General features: G+C 48.1%; 1 protein-coding gene across 1 annotated transcript; it reads right to left on the bottom strand.

Moving 5' to 3' along the window:
* Nucleotides 1–631: 631 nt before the first annotated feature.
* SHPK (sedoheptulokinase) lies at nucleotides 632–18321 on the bottom strand. Its single transcript, XM_010847479.1, has 7 exons — nucleotides 18116–18321; nucleotides 13160–13301; nucleotides 7723–7906; nucleotides 6809–6961; nucleotides 5084–5259; nucleotides 2712–2912; nucleotides 632–1403 (listed from the first exon to the last, which is right to left on the bottom strand). Exons 1-7 carry the CDS (start codon nucleotides 18281–18283, stop codon nucleotides 991–993), a joined length of 1437 nt encoding a protein of 478 aa, XP_010845781.1. The 5' UTR covers nucleotides 18284–18321; the 3' UTR covers nucleotides 632–990.
* Nucleotides 18322–18512: the final 191 nt, after the last annotated feature.

Genomic DNA, 18512 nt, shown 5'->3' with positions numbered 1-18512 from the left:
GATCCTATATTTACAGTCTCCACCCCGAGAATCCTGGGAATGCAAGACAGGCTGCCTCCCTGACCTCAGCTCCTCCCAATGGACAGGGCTGTCTGCTAGCCTTTGGTACAGTCCGAGGTGCCTTCTCTCTCAAAATGGTGGTGTCAACTCATTCTGGCTGAGAGAACTTCCATGACTTTCCCAAGTGATCTGCAGCTGCTTATCTCAGTATAACTGTGGGGTGGGCAGGGCTTTGCATGAGACAACCTACAAATGATTCCCAGAGCCATGTCCAACCTCCCAAAACCAGTTCTGCAGCAGTGCCAGCCTGGGGAATCAGGACAAGGGGTTCTCTCTGTTTTCTCTTTGGAAGGAGCACATGCAGCTGCATCCCTCCCCTTGAAAGGCCTCCTGGCGACGTGCAGGGGCAAAAATACATTGCTGCACAGACACACTCCTAGAAAAGGGTCTTTCCGCTGTCTGGCCAGACTCTTGGGAACAATATGCTTGAACGGTCGGGCTATACAGCATCTGTCCCCCTTGCTGGTCACGTCACCCACCTTGCCTTCCCTCTTCTGTGCCTTCAACCAGCTGTGTTGTGAGAACATAGGACAGGGTGTTCTTAGTTGGAGCCCACAACCACCAGACTATATTTGGTGTCTGAAGCCCACATTTATTTTGCCTACAGATGACCCTGTTGACCAAGATGCTGGGTTACCATTCCTTTTCCTTCTCCCTTTCTCTTTCCTTCCTCCTTTCTTTCTCTCTCTCTCACATTTACATTTGCAACCAGCTCTCAGGTGAGTTTCAGAAGGCACTGATTTGGGATCTGGTTGATGATTCCTGGCTGCATTATGAGTGTGTGCCCCAAAGACTGACTCTTGAGGCCCCAATAACAAGCACTGCTTAAAAGCTGAACACAGAGCTGTCCAAGAAAAGGATGACCCCCAAGATCGGGTCAGGGACGTTAATTAGATAAAATTTGCAACAGTCCTCTGGCCAACGAATGTGCTAGGACTTCTGCTGGCTAAGGCTTCTCTGGAGCATGACCAGAGCGGCCCCCACAGCTGCGTCTACATCCCGTCCATAGGACACTGGCAGAGGGAATGCCCTCTGCACCTCCTGCTTCAGCACTTCATTCCTGGACAGCGCACTCCCACTGCCAATCACCCGCTCCACGCCCCACTCCCGGAGCTGCCGAAATGGAAGCATCGAGTGCAGGTTCTGAACGATGCCTCTGCACAGGGCCCGAGTCACGTGCCCCAGGGAGAGGTCAGAGGAGGAGATTCCGGTCACTGAGGCCAGCTGGTCCGGCAGGTGCCTCTCACCCAGCACTGTTGGAGTGATGGTCAGGCAGGTGTCTCTCTGCTGTGCAGCTGCCTGGATCATGCATGAGTACACCATGGATTCTTCAACCTGTAGGCCTGCCAGGGACAGAAAAGGTCGTGTGAGTTTAGGCACCCCCTCGCTGCAGGCTATAGAGTTCCCAGGGGGGCAGGAATGGGTTGACTTGCTGTCCCTCCTCACTGTAGGGGGCTCAGAACTCACTCAGTCTGGCTGGCTGTGCTCGGCCCCAGACTCCAGCCAGCTCTCTCACTACTCACCCCAACCCAGCCTTCAGAGAGAGAACTTATATGCTGTGTGAGCCCTAACCATCCCGCAGCTGTGGGATGCTTGCTCCCAAGTGGGCCAAATGCATACACTGATCAGTAAGTATCATCACATCCCCTATTAGACTTATTAGCAGTGCCAGAGAAATCCCAGGACCACAGTCTAGCCTGCCCCTCAGCAAAGGTTGAGAACCACCAGTCTAGACCAGAGCTTAGAGTTCTGAATCACTCAAGGGTCTTATTAAAATACAACTCCTGGCTCAGTGTGCCTGGGATGGGGCCTCAACTTCTGCATTTGTCATCAGCTCCCAGAGGAAGCCAGTGTAGCTGGCCTGAGGACCATGCTTTTTGAGTAGAAGGTTCTAGACCAGTGCTTACCACTACGTGAGAGCATCAGAATCATTTGGGGAACTTTTTAAAAAATATTTTATTCACTTTTTTGGCTGTACCAGGTCTTAGTTGCAGCACGTGGGATCTTCGATCTTTGTTGTGGCATGCAAATTCTTAGTTGTGACAGCAGGTGGGATCTAATTCCCTGACCAGGGATTGAACCTGGGTCCCCTGCATTGGGAGTGCAGAGTCTCAGACACTGGACCACCAAGGAAGTCCCACCTGAGGAACTTTTACAAAATCCCATGCTCAGGATCCCTCTTCCCCAAGTCAAATACTCACCATTTCTAGGGATAAAAATAGGACAGTATTTCCAGTGCTGAGAACCTCCAACCAAAAGCCACTGTAGAGTCTCATCAGTAACACATTTAACTCCCATGTGCTGCAACTAAGACCCAATGCAGGCAAATAAGTAAGGAAAAAAGAAATAAGGCAAACCTCAAATACATGGGACCCAGAGGCTTATTGACCTAGAAAGTAACACAGTGGGGCGAAGGAGAGCTGGCAGACTATCAGGATGCTCCACAGTCAAGGTTAGGAGTAATACTCTCAAAAGAGAGTAGGCAATGGCAGCTCAGAAGATGAGAGTAAAGAAGGCTGCCAGCTCAGATCCCTACAGAACCTGGTTCAGTCTGAGACATGAATCTAGAAGTTTATTGTACATTCAGCACCAGGACACTGCCACACAGAAAGGACAAGCAGAGAACACACCACTGAATGGACCACCCTTACCTAGATCTGCCATCCACTGGACCAGCATGTGGACAAACGTGGCCAGCACGTTGCCCCCATTCAGTGACGCTGCCACAGCCAGGTAAGTCCTGTCGAAGTATGGGAAGTAGGCAACTGGGGCTGCGGGGTCTGGAGTCTGCGGTGGCTGGAATCCTGAAGGCATGGAAGCTACCAGCTGAACCGAGGTGCTGATGTTGAGAACTGAGGTCCGAGGAAAGCAGAGGTTAGGCCCATTGGGCTAACTCAGAGGCCACAAGTCACAATGGGGCTGGGGAAGTGTGCCACAAATTTCTGGATACTCCTCCTTTCAGGAGGCAGAGACTAATTGAAATAAATCAACTGGACTTCCCAAGTGGCACTAGTGGTTAAAAAAAAAAAAGCCTGCCTGCCAATACAGGAGACATAAGAGACAGGTTCCATCCCTGGGTCGGGAAGATCCCCTGGAGAAAGAAATAGAACCACCCACTCCAGTACCCTTGCCTGGAGAATCCCATGGACAGAGGACCCTGGAGGGCTACAGTCCATGGGGTCGCAAAGAGTCAGATATGACTTAGCAGCTAAACAACAACAAAGGATAGTACTGGTCAGTTTTTAAACTAAAGTTTGAATTGTAATAGTTCTAACTGATGGAGGAAAAAAGATGTGATGACAAAGAAAACCCACGTAAGATGAATGAATTCTCTGTTCCCCTTGATAACAAGGCAGGGCTCTCAAAGTGGGCCCACTCAGCCTGGTTGCCCTGAGGATCACATGAAACACAGTCTGCCACCACCTCGCTGGGGCGGGCAGGCCCAAAGCCCAAGGTCTACTCCACCCCAGGAGGGGCGAATGACAGCCCCCAGACCATATCCAGCCTGGCCATCCGTTTTTATATGGCCTAGTAGCTAGGAGTGGCTTTTGTATACATATCATTTTTAATGATAAGGTTATTGGGATGTATTATAATTCAAATAAATTCAGCATAAAATGCACCCTTTTCAAGTGTACAGTTCTGTGCTTTCTAGTATATTCACTATATGCGCTGTATATGGTATATACACAGGTAAACATCACTGTGATCTAATTTTAGGATGTTTTTACCCCCCTGGAAAGAAATCCCTTACGGGTTAGCAATCAAGCCCCACTCCCAGCCCCTGACAACCATGACTGTTCTTTCTGTCTCTCTGAATCTGCCCGTTCAACTCTGGACGTTTCCCAGGAATGGAATCACACACTACGTGGCCCTTCACTTCCCTTCCCGTGCTGTAGCATGTTATCTCTGGGGATACACATTTTAAAAATCCACTGATCAGTTGATGAACATTTGGGTTGTTTCTCTCTTTTGGCTATTATGAATGAGGCTGCAGGGAAAAAATTGTGTACAGGTTTTTGTGTGGACACGTGTTTTCAAATCCCTTGGGTATCCACCAAGGAGAGGAATTGCTGGGTCGTGGTAATTTCACGCTTAACTTTCAGAGAACTGTCAGACTGTTTTCCAAAGGGACTGCACCATTTTACAACCCCAGAGGGATAGTCTTACCTTTTTAAATGGTTGAAAAGAAATGAAAAGGAGAAGACTATTGCATGAGACATGAAAATTTTATGAAATTCACATTTCAGCCTCTATAAATAAAGTTTTATTGGAACACAGCTACACCCACTCACTTATGCATTAGCTAAGGCTGCTTTTCTGCCCCAACAGCAGGTAAGTAATTCTGGCAGAAACTAAATGGCCCACAATGCTTGAAATATTTACTACCTGGCCCTTTACAGGAAAACTTTGCCAAACCCTGCCCTGGAGGGCAGCCTCCACCTCACTGTGACTCTCTCACATAAAATACAGGAAAATCTGCATTTCTAATCAAATCCAAGAGAACTTTCATTGACACACACACAGTAACAAAAACCCTAATCTACTCATCTGTTTCCTTGGTCAGGGAGACACACAGAAACCAGCTAACTAGAGAGAGTCATTTTCCTTAGCTGGCCCTAGAAAAGAAAGGCACTGGCTGTGCTCAGGGCAGAGCTCGTCCTGCTAGAGGATAAGCTCCCTGGGTAGGGGCTTCATCTGTAGGGATGATGGTGGGGTTTTTTGTTTTGTTGTTTGTGTTTTGTTTTTTATTGGACTGTATTGTGGCCTGTGGGCTCTTAGTTGCAACATGCAAGATCTAGTTCCCTGATCAGAGATCAAACCTGGGCCCCCTATATTGGAAGCACTGAGTCTTAACCACTAGACCACCAGGGAAGTCCCGAAGGTATTTTTCATGTTTGCAGGACAACGGTTAAGAGGACATTGAGACAGCTGGCTATGTGTGCCCCTTGAACCCTCACACAGAGCTGAGGCTTATGAGGCCCCGGTAGAGACTGGAGGAGAGAACCAAAGAAAGACTTACCTGCATCGGTCTTTTGGGCCATGCAGGAATAGACCGAGGCCTGCAAATCACCCAAGGCCACGCCCACCTGCGTCCCCTTTGGGATCTCAAACCAGGCCTGCGAAGTTCTTCCTGCCACACTGCCAGGCTCCGCTACATCTGGGAGCAGCTGGATGGGAAAGCCGGCGGCCCTCAGTCTGCAAATCAAAAGTGGACAGCCTATCTACCTGGTACTGGATCTTCTGTCTTCTATTGCTTCCAGGAAACCGAGCAAAAGAAAGTGCTCTGGGACACGCGTTCAAGAAGAGAGGGCAGAATCCAGTGTTTGTACAGAGGGCCCTTTTGCCTTTTTTTAAAACCATGAGATGTCTTGAGTTTTTTAGAGTGAACACTGGCTTTCAAGAGCTTGGGATGGGCCTTCCAAGGAAGACCATAACCAGTTTAAGCAGAGGTGATCGGAAAGGATTGGCTAAGAAGCAGATCGGCATCTGGCCTCCTGTGTTTGAGGGGAGCACAAACACTCTGCAAAGGGAGGCAGTCAGAGTTTTAGAGCCAAGTCACAGTTGGTTAGCACAGGCCAAACCAAAGTCAAACCCATCAGTCTCCTGAATACCAAATGTAGTCACCACTCAGGGTTAGTGAACATGGGGCTGTCAAGTTCATAAAACATGCTAGAAAGTCCTTTACCTGAACTACCAGGCGCTTTTTGTTTTATTACAGAGCTCAGAATTTGGGACCTGGAGGAAGTGAATTTATGGACCTCTGGACCTGAAAAGGCAAATGATTGTTTCAAAAGAACTTAAAAGGTATCCCTCAAGTCTACTCCTTCCATTTATTAACCCTACTTTTAAATATATTATGATAAAAATTTATTTTAAAAAAGAAAATGCATTTAAAATATTATCAAAAACAGTCAAATACCTACAATAAATTTAATAAAAGATGTACAACTCTATGCATACAAGCCATTATTAAAAGAAATTAAAGATTAAAAAATAAATTAAATAAATGAAATGCTTTTAAAGGTTTGTGTCATAAAATATATATATATATATAAAATGGTGGTGGGGAGGGATAGTTAAGGAGACATGTGCACACTGCTATATTTAAAATGGATAACTGGAGGACACACAATTTTCACGGTCAGGAGCCTGCCGTGTACCTCTTAGCTTGACAAAAGCAATAAAGCTATTCTTTTCTAATTCAAAAAATAAATAAAATGGAAAAGCAACAAGGACCTGCTGCACAACACAGAGAACTCTGTTCAATGTTACATAACAACCTAAATGGGAAAATAATTTGAAAAAAAATAGGTACATGTTTTTGTATAACTGAATCACTTGATCGCACACCTGAAACTAACACAACATTGTTAATCAACTATACTCCAATATAAAACAGAAAGTAAAAAAAAACTAAGATAAAATGTATTTGAAAATGAAAGTTGTTGTTTAGCATCTATGGGCTGGGTCTGGGATTCAGAAAGAACCGGGGAGTGCACCCCAGGCCCAGGCAACAGTGGAGGAGCAGGACAGCACGGCATGGTGGGCAGCGCCCTTCCCCAGGGACTTCACTTACGGTCAGGCCCACCCACGCCCAGGGGCTGGAACAGGCTGGGGGCTGTTCGAACCTGATTCTTGGTCTCAGGGAATCCTCCACTATTCCCAGATAGGAAAACCTCACTGAAGCTCCCACTTCAGAGATTCTACCTTTCAGCCTCAAGCCAGCCTGCAAGATTATACTCACATCTCCAAGTTCCAGCTTTGGCTCCTGGTGTTGAAATAGCCCCAGCTAGCAGCATTCTGGTCGGACATCAGGGGTCTTGCCAAGCCGCACAGCATGGCAACCACATAGTCATGGATGGTGCCAGCTGTATCGTAGGACTTGAGGAACTCCGGGCTGTTTGTCATACCCAAAACAATTCAGCGTGGTTTAATATTGACCAAAAAGCATGAGCCACAGCTAACTGAGGGCAGTGTGGACTAGACATGGCATAACTGGGCAGCGACCAGAATCCCACAGGCTACAGTCCCCCACAGCCGAACTTCCCAAGGTGAGGACCTCCAAAAGCCTCCAAGCCAAGCTGGTCGGAGTCAGCCTTAGGGGAGGGTATTCATAGGAGGACACATCATGCCTGGGAAAGCAGGACATCAACCGTTCTTAGCAGTCCTGACCCCACTATGAACCCATCATGTGACCCTTGGCAACTCCCTTACCCTCACTGGCCCCTTCTTTCCCCCTCTGGGTTAGAATCGGATAATCAACAAGCTCCCTCTGCAAAATGAAGAAGCAGTGGGAGACCAAGTCTAGGTCTTGAGACTACCCTGTGCGGGGCCACGCTCACTAAGGGACAGTCCAGTGTGGAGTGATGCTGACCGGCTAGAGGTACTGCTCCCTAGCCACTCTCCTGCATCAAAATCATAGTGCTTGGGCCCAGCTGTGTCTGACTCTGCGACCCATGGACTGTTCATGGGATTTCCAGGCAAGCTGGACTGGGTTTCTATGTCCTTCTCCAGGGGATCTTTCCTGACCCAGGGATCAAACCCACATCTCCTGTGCCCCCTGCATTGCAGGTGGATTCTTTACCCACTGAGCCATCAGCTAGCCACTCTCATTCCCCTGAAAATCCATCATCCAATTCAAAGAACAGTCGTCCGTACCTATTTTTCAAAAGCCAGAAGATGGTTGCACAGCCAAACCCTGTGGCCACGCTGAGATGGGACTCCGGCTGGGGCAGAGAAGCCAGGAACTCGCTGCTACACCGGCCATCCTGCCACGTGACCAGGTGGCTCACAGCTCTAGGCTCGAACACAGGGGCGGCCCCTCCCTCTGTCCATGCACAGCCTGGAAGGAAGATGACCAAAAAAGGAGAATAGGGCAACTGATGGGCAGCAACATGTCCTTGAGACTACCCTGCTAGTGAGGTTACAGGATGGACTTTATCACCCATGACAATGCTTTATTCACACACAGGGGTCCTAGCCAGGACCCAGAAGAGCAGGGAGTAGATGGACCTAGAGATGGTTACAGTGAGTGAAGTAAGTCAGACACAGGACAAATATCATATGACAGCGCTTATATGTGGAATCTAAAAAAAAAAAAAATGGTACCCATGAACTTATTTACAAAACAGAAATAGAGTCTCAGATGGAGAAAACAAATATAGTTACAGAGGAGGAGGGGAAGGGATAAATTGGGAGGTCGGGATGGACAAATACAAACTACTTTATATAAAACCGATAACTGGGGACTTCCCTGGTGGTCCAGTGGCTAAGACGCTATGCTCCCAAAGCAGGGGGCCTGGGTTCCATCCCTGGTCAGGGAACTACATCCCACATGCGGAATTAAAGATTCTTCATGCCATGACGAAGATCAAAGGTCCTGCGTGTCACAACAAAGACCCGGGACAGCCAAACAAACAAACAAGATTTTTATTTTTAAAAAATAGATAACTAATAAGGACCTACTGTATAGCACAGAGAACTCTACTCAAAATGCTCTAATCATCTATATGGGAAAAGAATCCAAAAAAGAGTGGGAATAGGTATATGTACCACTGATTTACTTTGCTGTATACGTGAAACTAACACAGCATTGTAAATCAACTATACTCCAATGAAAGTTACTTTTAAAAAAAGAAAAAGAGCAGGGAGGTGGTCACAAATGTATGCACCTGGACCTTTTGAAGTTTCACCTGCAAAATAGGTGTAAGCAGGCGATGGGATGGCCCCCCCTTAGGGTAATCCACCCTCAAAGCCACATTTCTGCCTAAAGCTGGCAGTCTAACCCCTGCACTAAAGCTGGACATCTGCAGCTTTTTTTTTTCCAACCCTTTAATCTGCTTCCAAAACTCTTTTGACCCTTTTTAAAAAACTTCTGGAACTATCATTTTTATTTTGTCTGTATTATAAAACAGAGTTCTTACATGTACCAGGGATTGTTCAAAGCACTTTCAAAATATTAATTTATTTCATCTACATATTAGCCTTACAACATATGTGTGATAAGAGCTCTAGAACACGGGCTCAACAGCTGTGGCTCACTGACTTAGTTGCTTGGAGGCATGTGAGATCTTCCCAGATAAGGGATCAAACTGGTGTCCAGGGAAACCCCCAGGAACAGCATTTTAAAAAACCAATTTTCCACCCCCTTTGCCAACTCTTGATATTCTCAAACTGATTTCTGACAATCCAGTGAGTGGAAAAATGATTTCTCACTGTTATTTTCATCTGCGTTTCCCTAGTTCATAGTGACATCGAGCATCTTTTCAAGTGCTTATTAGCTATTTGTACTTTCTCTTCTGGCATCTGCCTATTGGTTTCCTTTGCCCATTAGTCCACAGGGCCGTTGGTCCTTTCTTTGTTACTCATTCTTCATAGGCCCCCAGCTTCATCCTTTGTCTACTATACACTAGTGAAAATTTTCTCCCTGCCCGCTGCTGGCCTTTTAGCTTGGTTTTATGATCCCTACTTGTCTCCTGCCATTACTGAGCCTGAAAATGGAATGTGGAAACTGGCATAACCACAGGCCTCTCAAAAGACACCATTCACTCCCTCTCCTCTCCTCCAATGGGCTCGCCTGTGCCCTCATAGAGGCACTTAGCTCTCTGCTCAGGTTACTGGTGCCTGTCTGTGCTGACTGCCTTGAGTGAGCCCTGGCAGAAGAGGGCTGAATCTCCATTCCTATGTCTCCCATGGGGCCCAGCAAGGAGCCTCAAGTATTGCAGATTCTGAAATCAAACCAAATTATGGCCACTGTTAAAAGCAGAACAACTTGATCTCAAATAGGATTTCACTCGCTCCACTAAGCGGGTTATCATCATGGTCAAATGGTGGCTCTCCTCCTTCCCATAAACAGAAACCAAACCAAGTAGGTGGGCAGGCGGGCTCCATGAAATATGAAGAAGCTCTCTCCACCCATATGGATGATGGTTTGTGTGGTTGTTACAGAGTCCAGGAGATGGGCAGAAGGGAAGGCGTGTGACCAGACCACAATCATTAGATCTCTGCTGTCCACTCTGGGAAGGGTTTTAGTATTAAAAGGACGTTTATTCTCATTAACACAAAATTAAGGAGTTTAAAAAGCTTTTACAACCTAGACTCTCCCCGAGAGGTCAGCACTAACACCATGACCAGCCTTTGGCTCTTGCTACCGATTGGAGCCAAGCAGCTCCCGTGGTCCCTGCTGGCCTGACGATGGGCAGACAATGGGAGAGGAGGAGGGGGAGAGCCTGGGCTGGCTTCTGCACTTACCCAGGCCCATCTTGAAGACTGATCAAAGGCGGCATCACCAGACCTCCGTCAAGCTGCTCAAAAGCAGGTCGCCACTCACTTGGCCCAAGGGAATCGGAATCACTGATTCTCCAGGCAAAGGAGGGGTGAATCCCATGTTCAGATCTCCTTAACTACAATCCCTCCCCCAGTAGCCATCATTCTCTGCTTAAAACATTTGCAGTAAAATGTTGATATTTTTGAAGCTGGGTGATGGGTGTGTGTTGATTCATAACAACACTGTTCTCCCTACTTTTATGTCTATGTAGAAATTTTATATATATATATATACAAAATAATTTTATTTATTTATTTATGGCTGTGCTGGGTCTTCATCAGGGCTTCCCTGATAGCTCAGTTGGTAAAGAATCTGCCTGCAATGCAGGATACCCTGGTTCAGTGTCTGGGTTGGGGAGATTCCCTGGAGAAGGGAAAGGCTACCCACTACTTCACAGGCTTTTCTCTAGGTGCGGAGGGCGGGGGTTACTCTTCAGTGCAGTGTGTGAGCTTCTCATTGTGGTGGCTTCTCTTGTTGCAGAAGCACAAGCTCTAGAGGAGTAGACTCAGAAGTTGTGGCCTTCGGGCTCTAGAGCACAGGCTCAGTAGTTGGGGTGCACAGGTTTAATTGTTTGGCAGCATGTGGGATCTTCCCGGACCAGGGATCAAAACCATGTCTTCTGCATTGGCAGGTGGATTCTTTACCACTGAGCCATCAAGGGAGCCCTGAACATTTTAGAATTTTAAAAAAATTTTCTTCATGCTTGCCATAACAGAAGCTCACAACTTCCTACAGCAGCCTGATCCTTCCTTCCTTGGACATTCTGTTGGGCTGTTCCTCCCTCCGTTGAGCTAGTGTATCCTTGTGTGGCTCTGGTCCTCCCAGAGACCTTTCAAAGTTCAGGTGTCTGAAGTCAGACAGACTTGGGTTTGAAAGCTGGAGTCACCACTTGCTGTCATATGACCCTGAGCATATTATTTTGTAATCTCTCTGAACCTCCACTTCTCATCTGCTCAAGAGGGACAATAATGTCACCTACATCATAAAGGTGTTGGGAAAATTCGATGAGATCACACAGGTAATGCCCTTAGCTCTGCACCTGGCATGCCAAGTGCTCATTGCTGTTTTGCTGGCTTAATTCCCCTCCTGGAGGCCAAAAAAAACAAGCCACCCACATCTACACCGTGGCAGACCTTCTGAAATAAATACCCAACTAAATAATGCTTAGCAATGGTGCCCATGAAAAGGACGTGGAACTGAAAATTCTCGAATACCTGTGATGATGTTAAACAACAAAAACTGTGCTCAAATGCAGAAAAGTTTCCTCTGTGTCTTGACATTTCCTGCAGCTACACTAATCTCTTGGTGTTGGCACTGATGCTCCAAGATACTGGTACAAAGAAAGAGAAGGCTATGAAAAAATCCACTCGACTGAACCCAACAGAGAATCAGAGAGGACTCACTCTTCACTCTCTCCCTGTTCATGTATAATGTGTGAGTGGACAGTTCAGTTTATTACATCTTTGAACGGGACAGGATGCTCACAAAACGCAAGAGGACAGCCTGACTCTTCACAGAGAGTCTTTGGCGGCACGTTTCTGGTTCCCGGTGAGGCAGAAGATAGATGAGCCCCAGGCTAAGCAGCTGGAGTTTGTCCCCTGTGGACAGACACTCCAAGATGAAGATAATAGCAGGAGCTAAGGGGAGCTGCACCCTGCTCAGATATAAGATTAATAAGAGACCGAGACTTCCCTGACAATCCAGTGGTTCAGACTTCGTGCTTCCAATGCAGGGGGCACAGGTTTGACCCATGGGAACTAAGGTCTGGGAACTAAGATGCCACAATCCCACATGCCTTGTAGCCAAAAAAAGAAAGAGCGAGACCACATATTTCTCGTTCTTGAGGTCAAGGAGACCTTCCCAACTACACATAAAAAGGCTCCTCAGGGGTCAAAAAGGGAGGGAGTGCCACCCCATAGTAGGTGATGTCAACATTCCCATAGGCCTCTTCCCCAGAATCCATCTTGGCTAAGAGATGCGCACACACACAGGGGAGGACCCAGAGATAAACTAAACATGGCAAAGCAAGATGATTGGCGGAAACCAGAAGAAATGCCCCATATAAGTGGTTCAAACTACCACGAGGGCACAACTCTCCCTGAGCCCACCCGTGCGTCTATCCACACACACCCTTTTTCCTCCTAACAAACAATTTACTTGTTTCACTACGTTTTGTATCTTTGTGGAAATTCCTTTCTACAAAGCTGACAGGCCAGCACCTCGTCACTGGCTATGGGGCTAGGGGCTAGGATTCAGCTCTCTCACTGCCTCACTCTGACTTCAGTCTCTGGCCAGGGAACCAAATTCCTGCTTTAAGCCACACCACAGGCTGAGGCCATCGAAGATCGCAGGGTGACTGCTTTTGCTTTGTTTTGTTTCAATGTGGACCATTATTGAAGCCTTTATAGGGCTTGCCTGGTGGCTCAGTGATAAAGAATCTGCCTGCAATGCAGGAGACCTGGGTATGATCCCTGGGTTAGGAAGATCCCCTGGAGGAGAAAATGGCTACCCACTCCAGTATACTTGCCTGGAGAATTCCGTGGTCAGAGGAGCCTGGGAGGCTACAGTTCATGGGGTTGCAAAAGAGTTGGACATGACTGAGCAACTAAAGAACAACAACCACACTGAACTTGTTACAATATTGCTTCTGTTTAACACTGGGTTTTTTTGTCCTGGAGGGATGTGGGATCTTAGTCACAGAACAGGGATAGAACCCACGCCCACAGGGTGACTGTTAACAGAATGTGATTGCCCCCAAGCCCAGCATACCTTGGCCTGTTTTCCAAAACATGACTCCATGCATCTGCCCCGACACGCCGATGCCACAGACCTTCCGGAGCTGCTGCCGGGGAAGGGCAGCGAGACACTCGTGGAGGGCCTGGATGATTCTCTTCACGTCCTGTTCTTGCCCCTGGAAACAGAATAGGACATGCTGGCCAGAGGCACGCACACTGGGAGGAGCGGAAGACAGAGGCGGCAGGGATTTCCTGCTTGGGGGCTGCCTAGCTAACTCCCCCGAGGTCACTCCCAGGACCTGCGGACTGGGCCTCAAGGGTGAGATGTGGGCCTGAGGGGTCTCCACCACCTCCTCCTGGAGTAGGAATGTGGTAGGCAAGTTTCCACTCCTCCCTTTAGCAATGAGGGAGGGCTTGACCTGGGTTTGATCCCTGCGTTGGGCAGATTCCCTGGAGAAGGAAATGGCAACCCACTCCAGGATTCTTGCCTGGGAAATCCCATGGAAGCAGGAACCTGGTGGGCTACAATCCATAAGGTCGCCAAGAGTCAGACATGACTGAGCAACTTCAGTTACTGATGAGAAGCCACTGCAGCTCAAGTTCAACCAATGGCCGGACTCTGGCCCTTGCTGTGGAACAGTCTGAGCTGAGAAAAGCGCTGCCCTGCCCTACAGGTGCTTACAGTCCAGCTGTTCTGTGTGCTGTGCTTAGTCACTCAGTCATGTCTGATTCTCTGCAACCTCATGGACTGTAGCCCACCAGGCTCCTCTGTCCATGGGGATTCTCCACGAAGGAATACTGGAGTGGATTGCATGCCCTCCTCCAGGGAATCTTCCCAACCCAGGGATCATACCCAGGTCTCCTGCACCACAGGTGGATTCTTTACTAACTGAGCCACCAGAGAAACCTAAGAATACTGGAGTGGGTAGCCTATCCCTTCTTCAAGGGGTCTCCTGGACTCAGGAATCGAACTGGGATCTCCTGCATTACAGGTGGATTCTTTACCAGCTGAGCTACCAGGGAAGCCCTATAGTCCAGCAGGACAGGAAAACACGAGAAAGATGTGCTGCAAGGAGAAATAAGGCAAGGTACGTGGAACACTGGGGTAGAAAAAGGATGGAACACAGCAGGAAAGAGGTAGACAAGAGAGCTTTCCTAGGGACTTCCCTGGTGGTCCAGTGGCTAAGACTCTGAGCTCCCAATGCCAGGGGGCTCAGGTTCGAGATCTAGTCAGGGAACTCTATCGAATTTGCCACAGCTAAGCCTTTGTATGCTGCAACTGAAGATCCCTCGTGCCACAACCAAGACCTGGTGCAGACAAATAAATAAATAAAAATTTTAAAAATAAAAAACCTTGTAACTTATTTTTAAAAAGAAAGATAAGAAAGGCTTCCTGGACTAAAGCACCTGACAAGAGGTGCTAGTGGTTGCTTCCGATCACATTCAGGCAGGTGTTTCCTGAACATGCTGAGGGGCCAGAATTTGCTCCAGGGGCAGTGCAGGCCTCCCCTCCCTGGAGCTAACGCTTCATCTGTCAGCTGGCCTTGGGCTGTGGCAGTTCTTGGCTCCGAACAGATATGACAAAAGGATTAGAAAGAAGGAAGGTGAGGAGGGGTAGGATGGGGGAAAGAGTGAGCAGACAGCACAGAGCATTTTCTTGAGGAGGCAGCCCCACATCCTAACAAGGCTCTTTTTTTGGACAGAACCACTCGGCATGGTGTGGCCAATTAACTAGTCAATCCTAAAGGAAATCAACCCTGAAAGTATTCATTGGAAGGACTGATGCTGAAGCTGAAACTCCAATACTTTGTCACCTGATTCAAAGAACTGACTCCTTAGAAAAGACCCTGATGCTGGGAAAGATCGAAGGCAGGAAAAGAAGGGGACGACAGAGGATGAAATGGCTGGATGGCATCACCGACTCAGTGAACATGAGTTTGAGCAAGTTCTGGGAGTTGGTGATGGACAGGGAAGCCTGGTGTGCTGCAGTCCATAGAGTCACAAAGAGTCGGACACGACTGAGCAACTGAACTGAATTCGGGATAGGGGATATTATTTCTCAGACTGTAAATTAAACCCGTGCCTCCTGCAATGGAAGTCTGGAATCTTAACCACTGGACTGCCAGGGAAGTCTCCTAACAAGACTCTTTATGCAGAAGAGACTACAGGAGAACTGACTGGGCAGTAAAAGACAGGGCAGAGAGGAGCTGCATAGATGCGCATGATCCCCCAGGAGGGAAAAACTAAGACAGCAGGCAAAGGAAAAAGGAAGCAGGGAAGAGACATTTGTTTACACCTGCCCTGTCCAACACAGCAGTGATTAGCCACACGAGGCAGGTCCACATTGAAAACTACACACCAGATTTCAGATTTAGTAGGAAAAAAATAAAGCACAATCTCTCATTAATAATTTCATATGATTACATATTGAAACGATACATTTGGATACATTGGGTTAAATAAAATAGCCGATGAAAATTAATTTCAGGGTTCCTTTTTACTGTTTTTTAGCGTGGCTGCCAGAAAACTGAAAACTACACAAGGCTCACAGTTCCATTGGGCAGTGCGGGTTTACAGAGTTCCCATGTGGCCGGCAGATGGTGCGTGAGCCCAGAACAGAGAAGCTGTTCTCTATATGGGCCCAAAGTGGGTGGGCTGTGTGGATGGGGACAGCGGAAGAGGGGAACAGTCTGGATGGAGTGAAGACAAGGAGGCAGTCAGTGTACATCGAGTTTTAGTGGTGAGTGTGACGGGGGAGTAGTTCTTAGACAGACAATGGGTACACCCACAGTGTAACAAGACAGGTGCTGCCCCCATTCCTTAGTTCAGAATATCAAGTGGTCTATATCCAGATCAAATCCTAGAACTTCAGATTGGAAAATAAAGAGCTTAAGAACTCATTCAACCCTCCTCCTCCCCACTCCTTTTACAGAGGGGGGAAATGGAGGCCCAGAAAGGACAAATTAATAGCACAGGAAGGGTTGCAGAGGGAATTTCCTGGCAATTCAGTGGTTAGGACTCGGCACTTTTACTGCTGTGGGCCTGGGTTTGATCCCTGGTCTCGGAACTAAGATCCCACAAGCCGTGTAGCACAGCCAAAGAAAAGGGGGTAGACAGAGTTTCCCTCAAAAATCCTGTTATTTTAAAGTTGCAAAGAGCTAAACATCTGACCTTCCACATAGTTGCCAAATTTGGCCATGGAGTACACAATGCTTCTAGAGTGAGAAATGTGGACAGGAGGATGGAACAGAACCATCACAGGTTTCTATAGATCAGTAGTTCTTATTCCAGGGGTGATTTTTGTCCCTTAGGGGGCATTTGGCAATATGGAGATATTTGGGGGTGTTGCAACTGGGGAGGAGGGTTCTACCACCATGCAATGGGTTAGAGGCCAGGGATGCTATTAAATAACCTACAACGTACAGGACAGCCCCTCACAACAAAGAATCATCCTGCCGTCGAGTATCAACAGTGCCAAGGTTGAGAAATACTGCTCCAGGTGAAATAACAGTAGTGCTGTTTGTCCCAGGGCACAACACACATGCGGAGGATGCAAGGGAGGGAGCTATTATGAACATCTCCTAAACCCCTCCTTAGGCAGGTGTGGAGCACTGGGTGTGCCTGTAAACAGAGAACAGCATGCTGAACACTGGAGGAAGTGGGGGATGTGGCCCTATGTCTAGAGCCAAGAAGTGGCACTCTCTCAAGAGAAAAAGGGCACTGCCTAAAACCCATTTCCTGGAATCTTGGCTCTGCTGCTCACCCCAACAGGGTCCAAGCTGACGTCTCCATGTCAAGGTGCATGAAGTGAGATAACGATTCTAAAATGCCCTGATGCTCCAACCAAATTAATTTTGAAAGACTCTGTGAAAATGTACTCCTGAAATCTTTATCCTCTGAAGTGCTTCTGAGCAAGATGGACTCTGGGGACTTCCCTGGAAGCCCTGTGGTTAGAACTGTATGCTTTCACTGAGGAGGGCCTGGGTTTGATTCCTGGTTGAGGAACTAAGATCCAACATGATGGAAAGTGCAGCCAAAAAAAAAAAAAAAAAGATGGAGTGTGAACCCTAAAGAACTGAGCCCAGTTATGTAGCAAGAGCTTGTGAAAAACAAAGTTCTTGGGAACGGGGTTTGGCTCAGAAAATCAAAGTTTGTGGCCAGCAGTGGCCATAGAGGTTATCTATTTCAATTACAAGAACAAGCCGAGATCCAGAAAGTCATGAGGTTACAAAGAAAGTTCCTTGATATTAATTTCTATTATCAATGAATTGAATATTGAGATACCCTTTTCAGGGAATTAATGGACTCCATCTCTGAGGACTAATATCCTTTCTGAACCCACCTCTTACAACTGAGCCCACTGTGGTGAAATTCTCAATTTCTATCTCGTAGTTTTCACAAGACACTAGTTTTTGTGTAGAAATATCAATCTGAACTTCTCAATGGACCTGTCCTAATTTCTTTCCTCTAAGCTCTCTCAGCCTTTGGGGTCAAGGGACTTTTGCTAGCCAAATGTTTAAGTTCCTCCACCCACAATCTATACCTGTGGGATGAGAGAGGGGCAGGTTACACCTGGTTTTGCATCTTGTTTCTCAAGGAAAACCCAGACACTGCCCTAGGAAACAAACCGAATCCTGAATTTGAGGACATGGGACAGATGTGAGGAGCAGAGAGCCACAAGAATGAGAAGGTGGCCTGCGATCACTCCATATGCAGGAGAGCAATTTTCCCGCAGGTCAGGGTACAGAAGGTGAAGGGCAGAGAGCACTGGGATCTAGCGCCGAGGGCAAGGCTCCCAAAGAAGGCTCGAGAGTGGCTAGATCGGTGCCAGCAGGTGGGAAAGCTCCTGGGAGGAGAGCTATCGAATCGAGGGAGTTGCATCAGGCAAGCAGAGATCAGGCAGGCTGGAGCAGTCAGGGAGACTTCATTGAGGAGGGAGAGGGTGTCCGGAGGCTCCCGGAGGCGGTGCGGCTCCAGGGAGCTGCCTCACCTGGGGCCCCGCCGCCGCGCTCTGGGCCGCCGTCTCGGCCTGCGCTGCCCGAGCACAGCTCGCCAGTACCACGAACCCGGAAGGGTCGCCGAGCGCGGCCTCCACCAGGGCCGCCTTCACAGACGTGGTGCCCAGGTCGATGCCGAGAGTGACAGATCGTGCAGCCATGACAGCGTCGGCGCCAGCACCAGTCAACCTGGACCTAGGCGCCGAGGCGGGCCCTCGCCTGCCAATCTTTCCAGCCACGCCCAACACACAGAATTCTCATCTTCCCATTGGTTGAGGAGGGCTGCGTTCCGCGCACTCCGCGCGACGGGCCCCAGTTATAGGCCGAGCGGCGGGGAAGACCGGACCTAGAGGACCCGCCCCGCAAGGCAGGGTGTGCAATGTTTTCGGA

This window comes from Bison bison, unplaced genomic scaffold, assembly GCF_000754665.1.
Source record: "Bison bison bison isolate TAMUID 2011002044 unplaced genomic scaffold, Bison_UMD1.0 scf7180017864249, whole genome shotgun sequence".
Lineage (NCBI taxonomy): Eukaryota > Metazoa > Chordata > Mammalia > Artiodactyla > Bovidae > Bison > Bison bison.
This window is presented reverse-complemented; position numbering and strand designations above follow the sequence as displayed.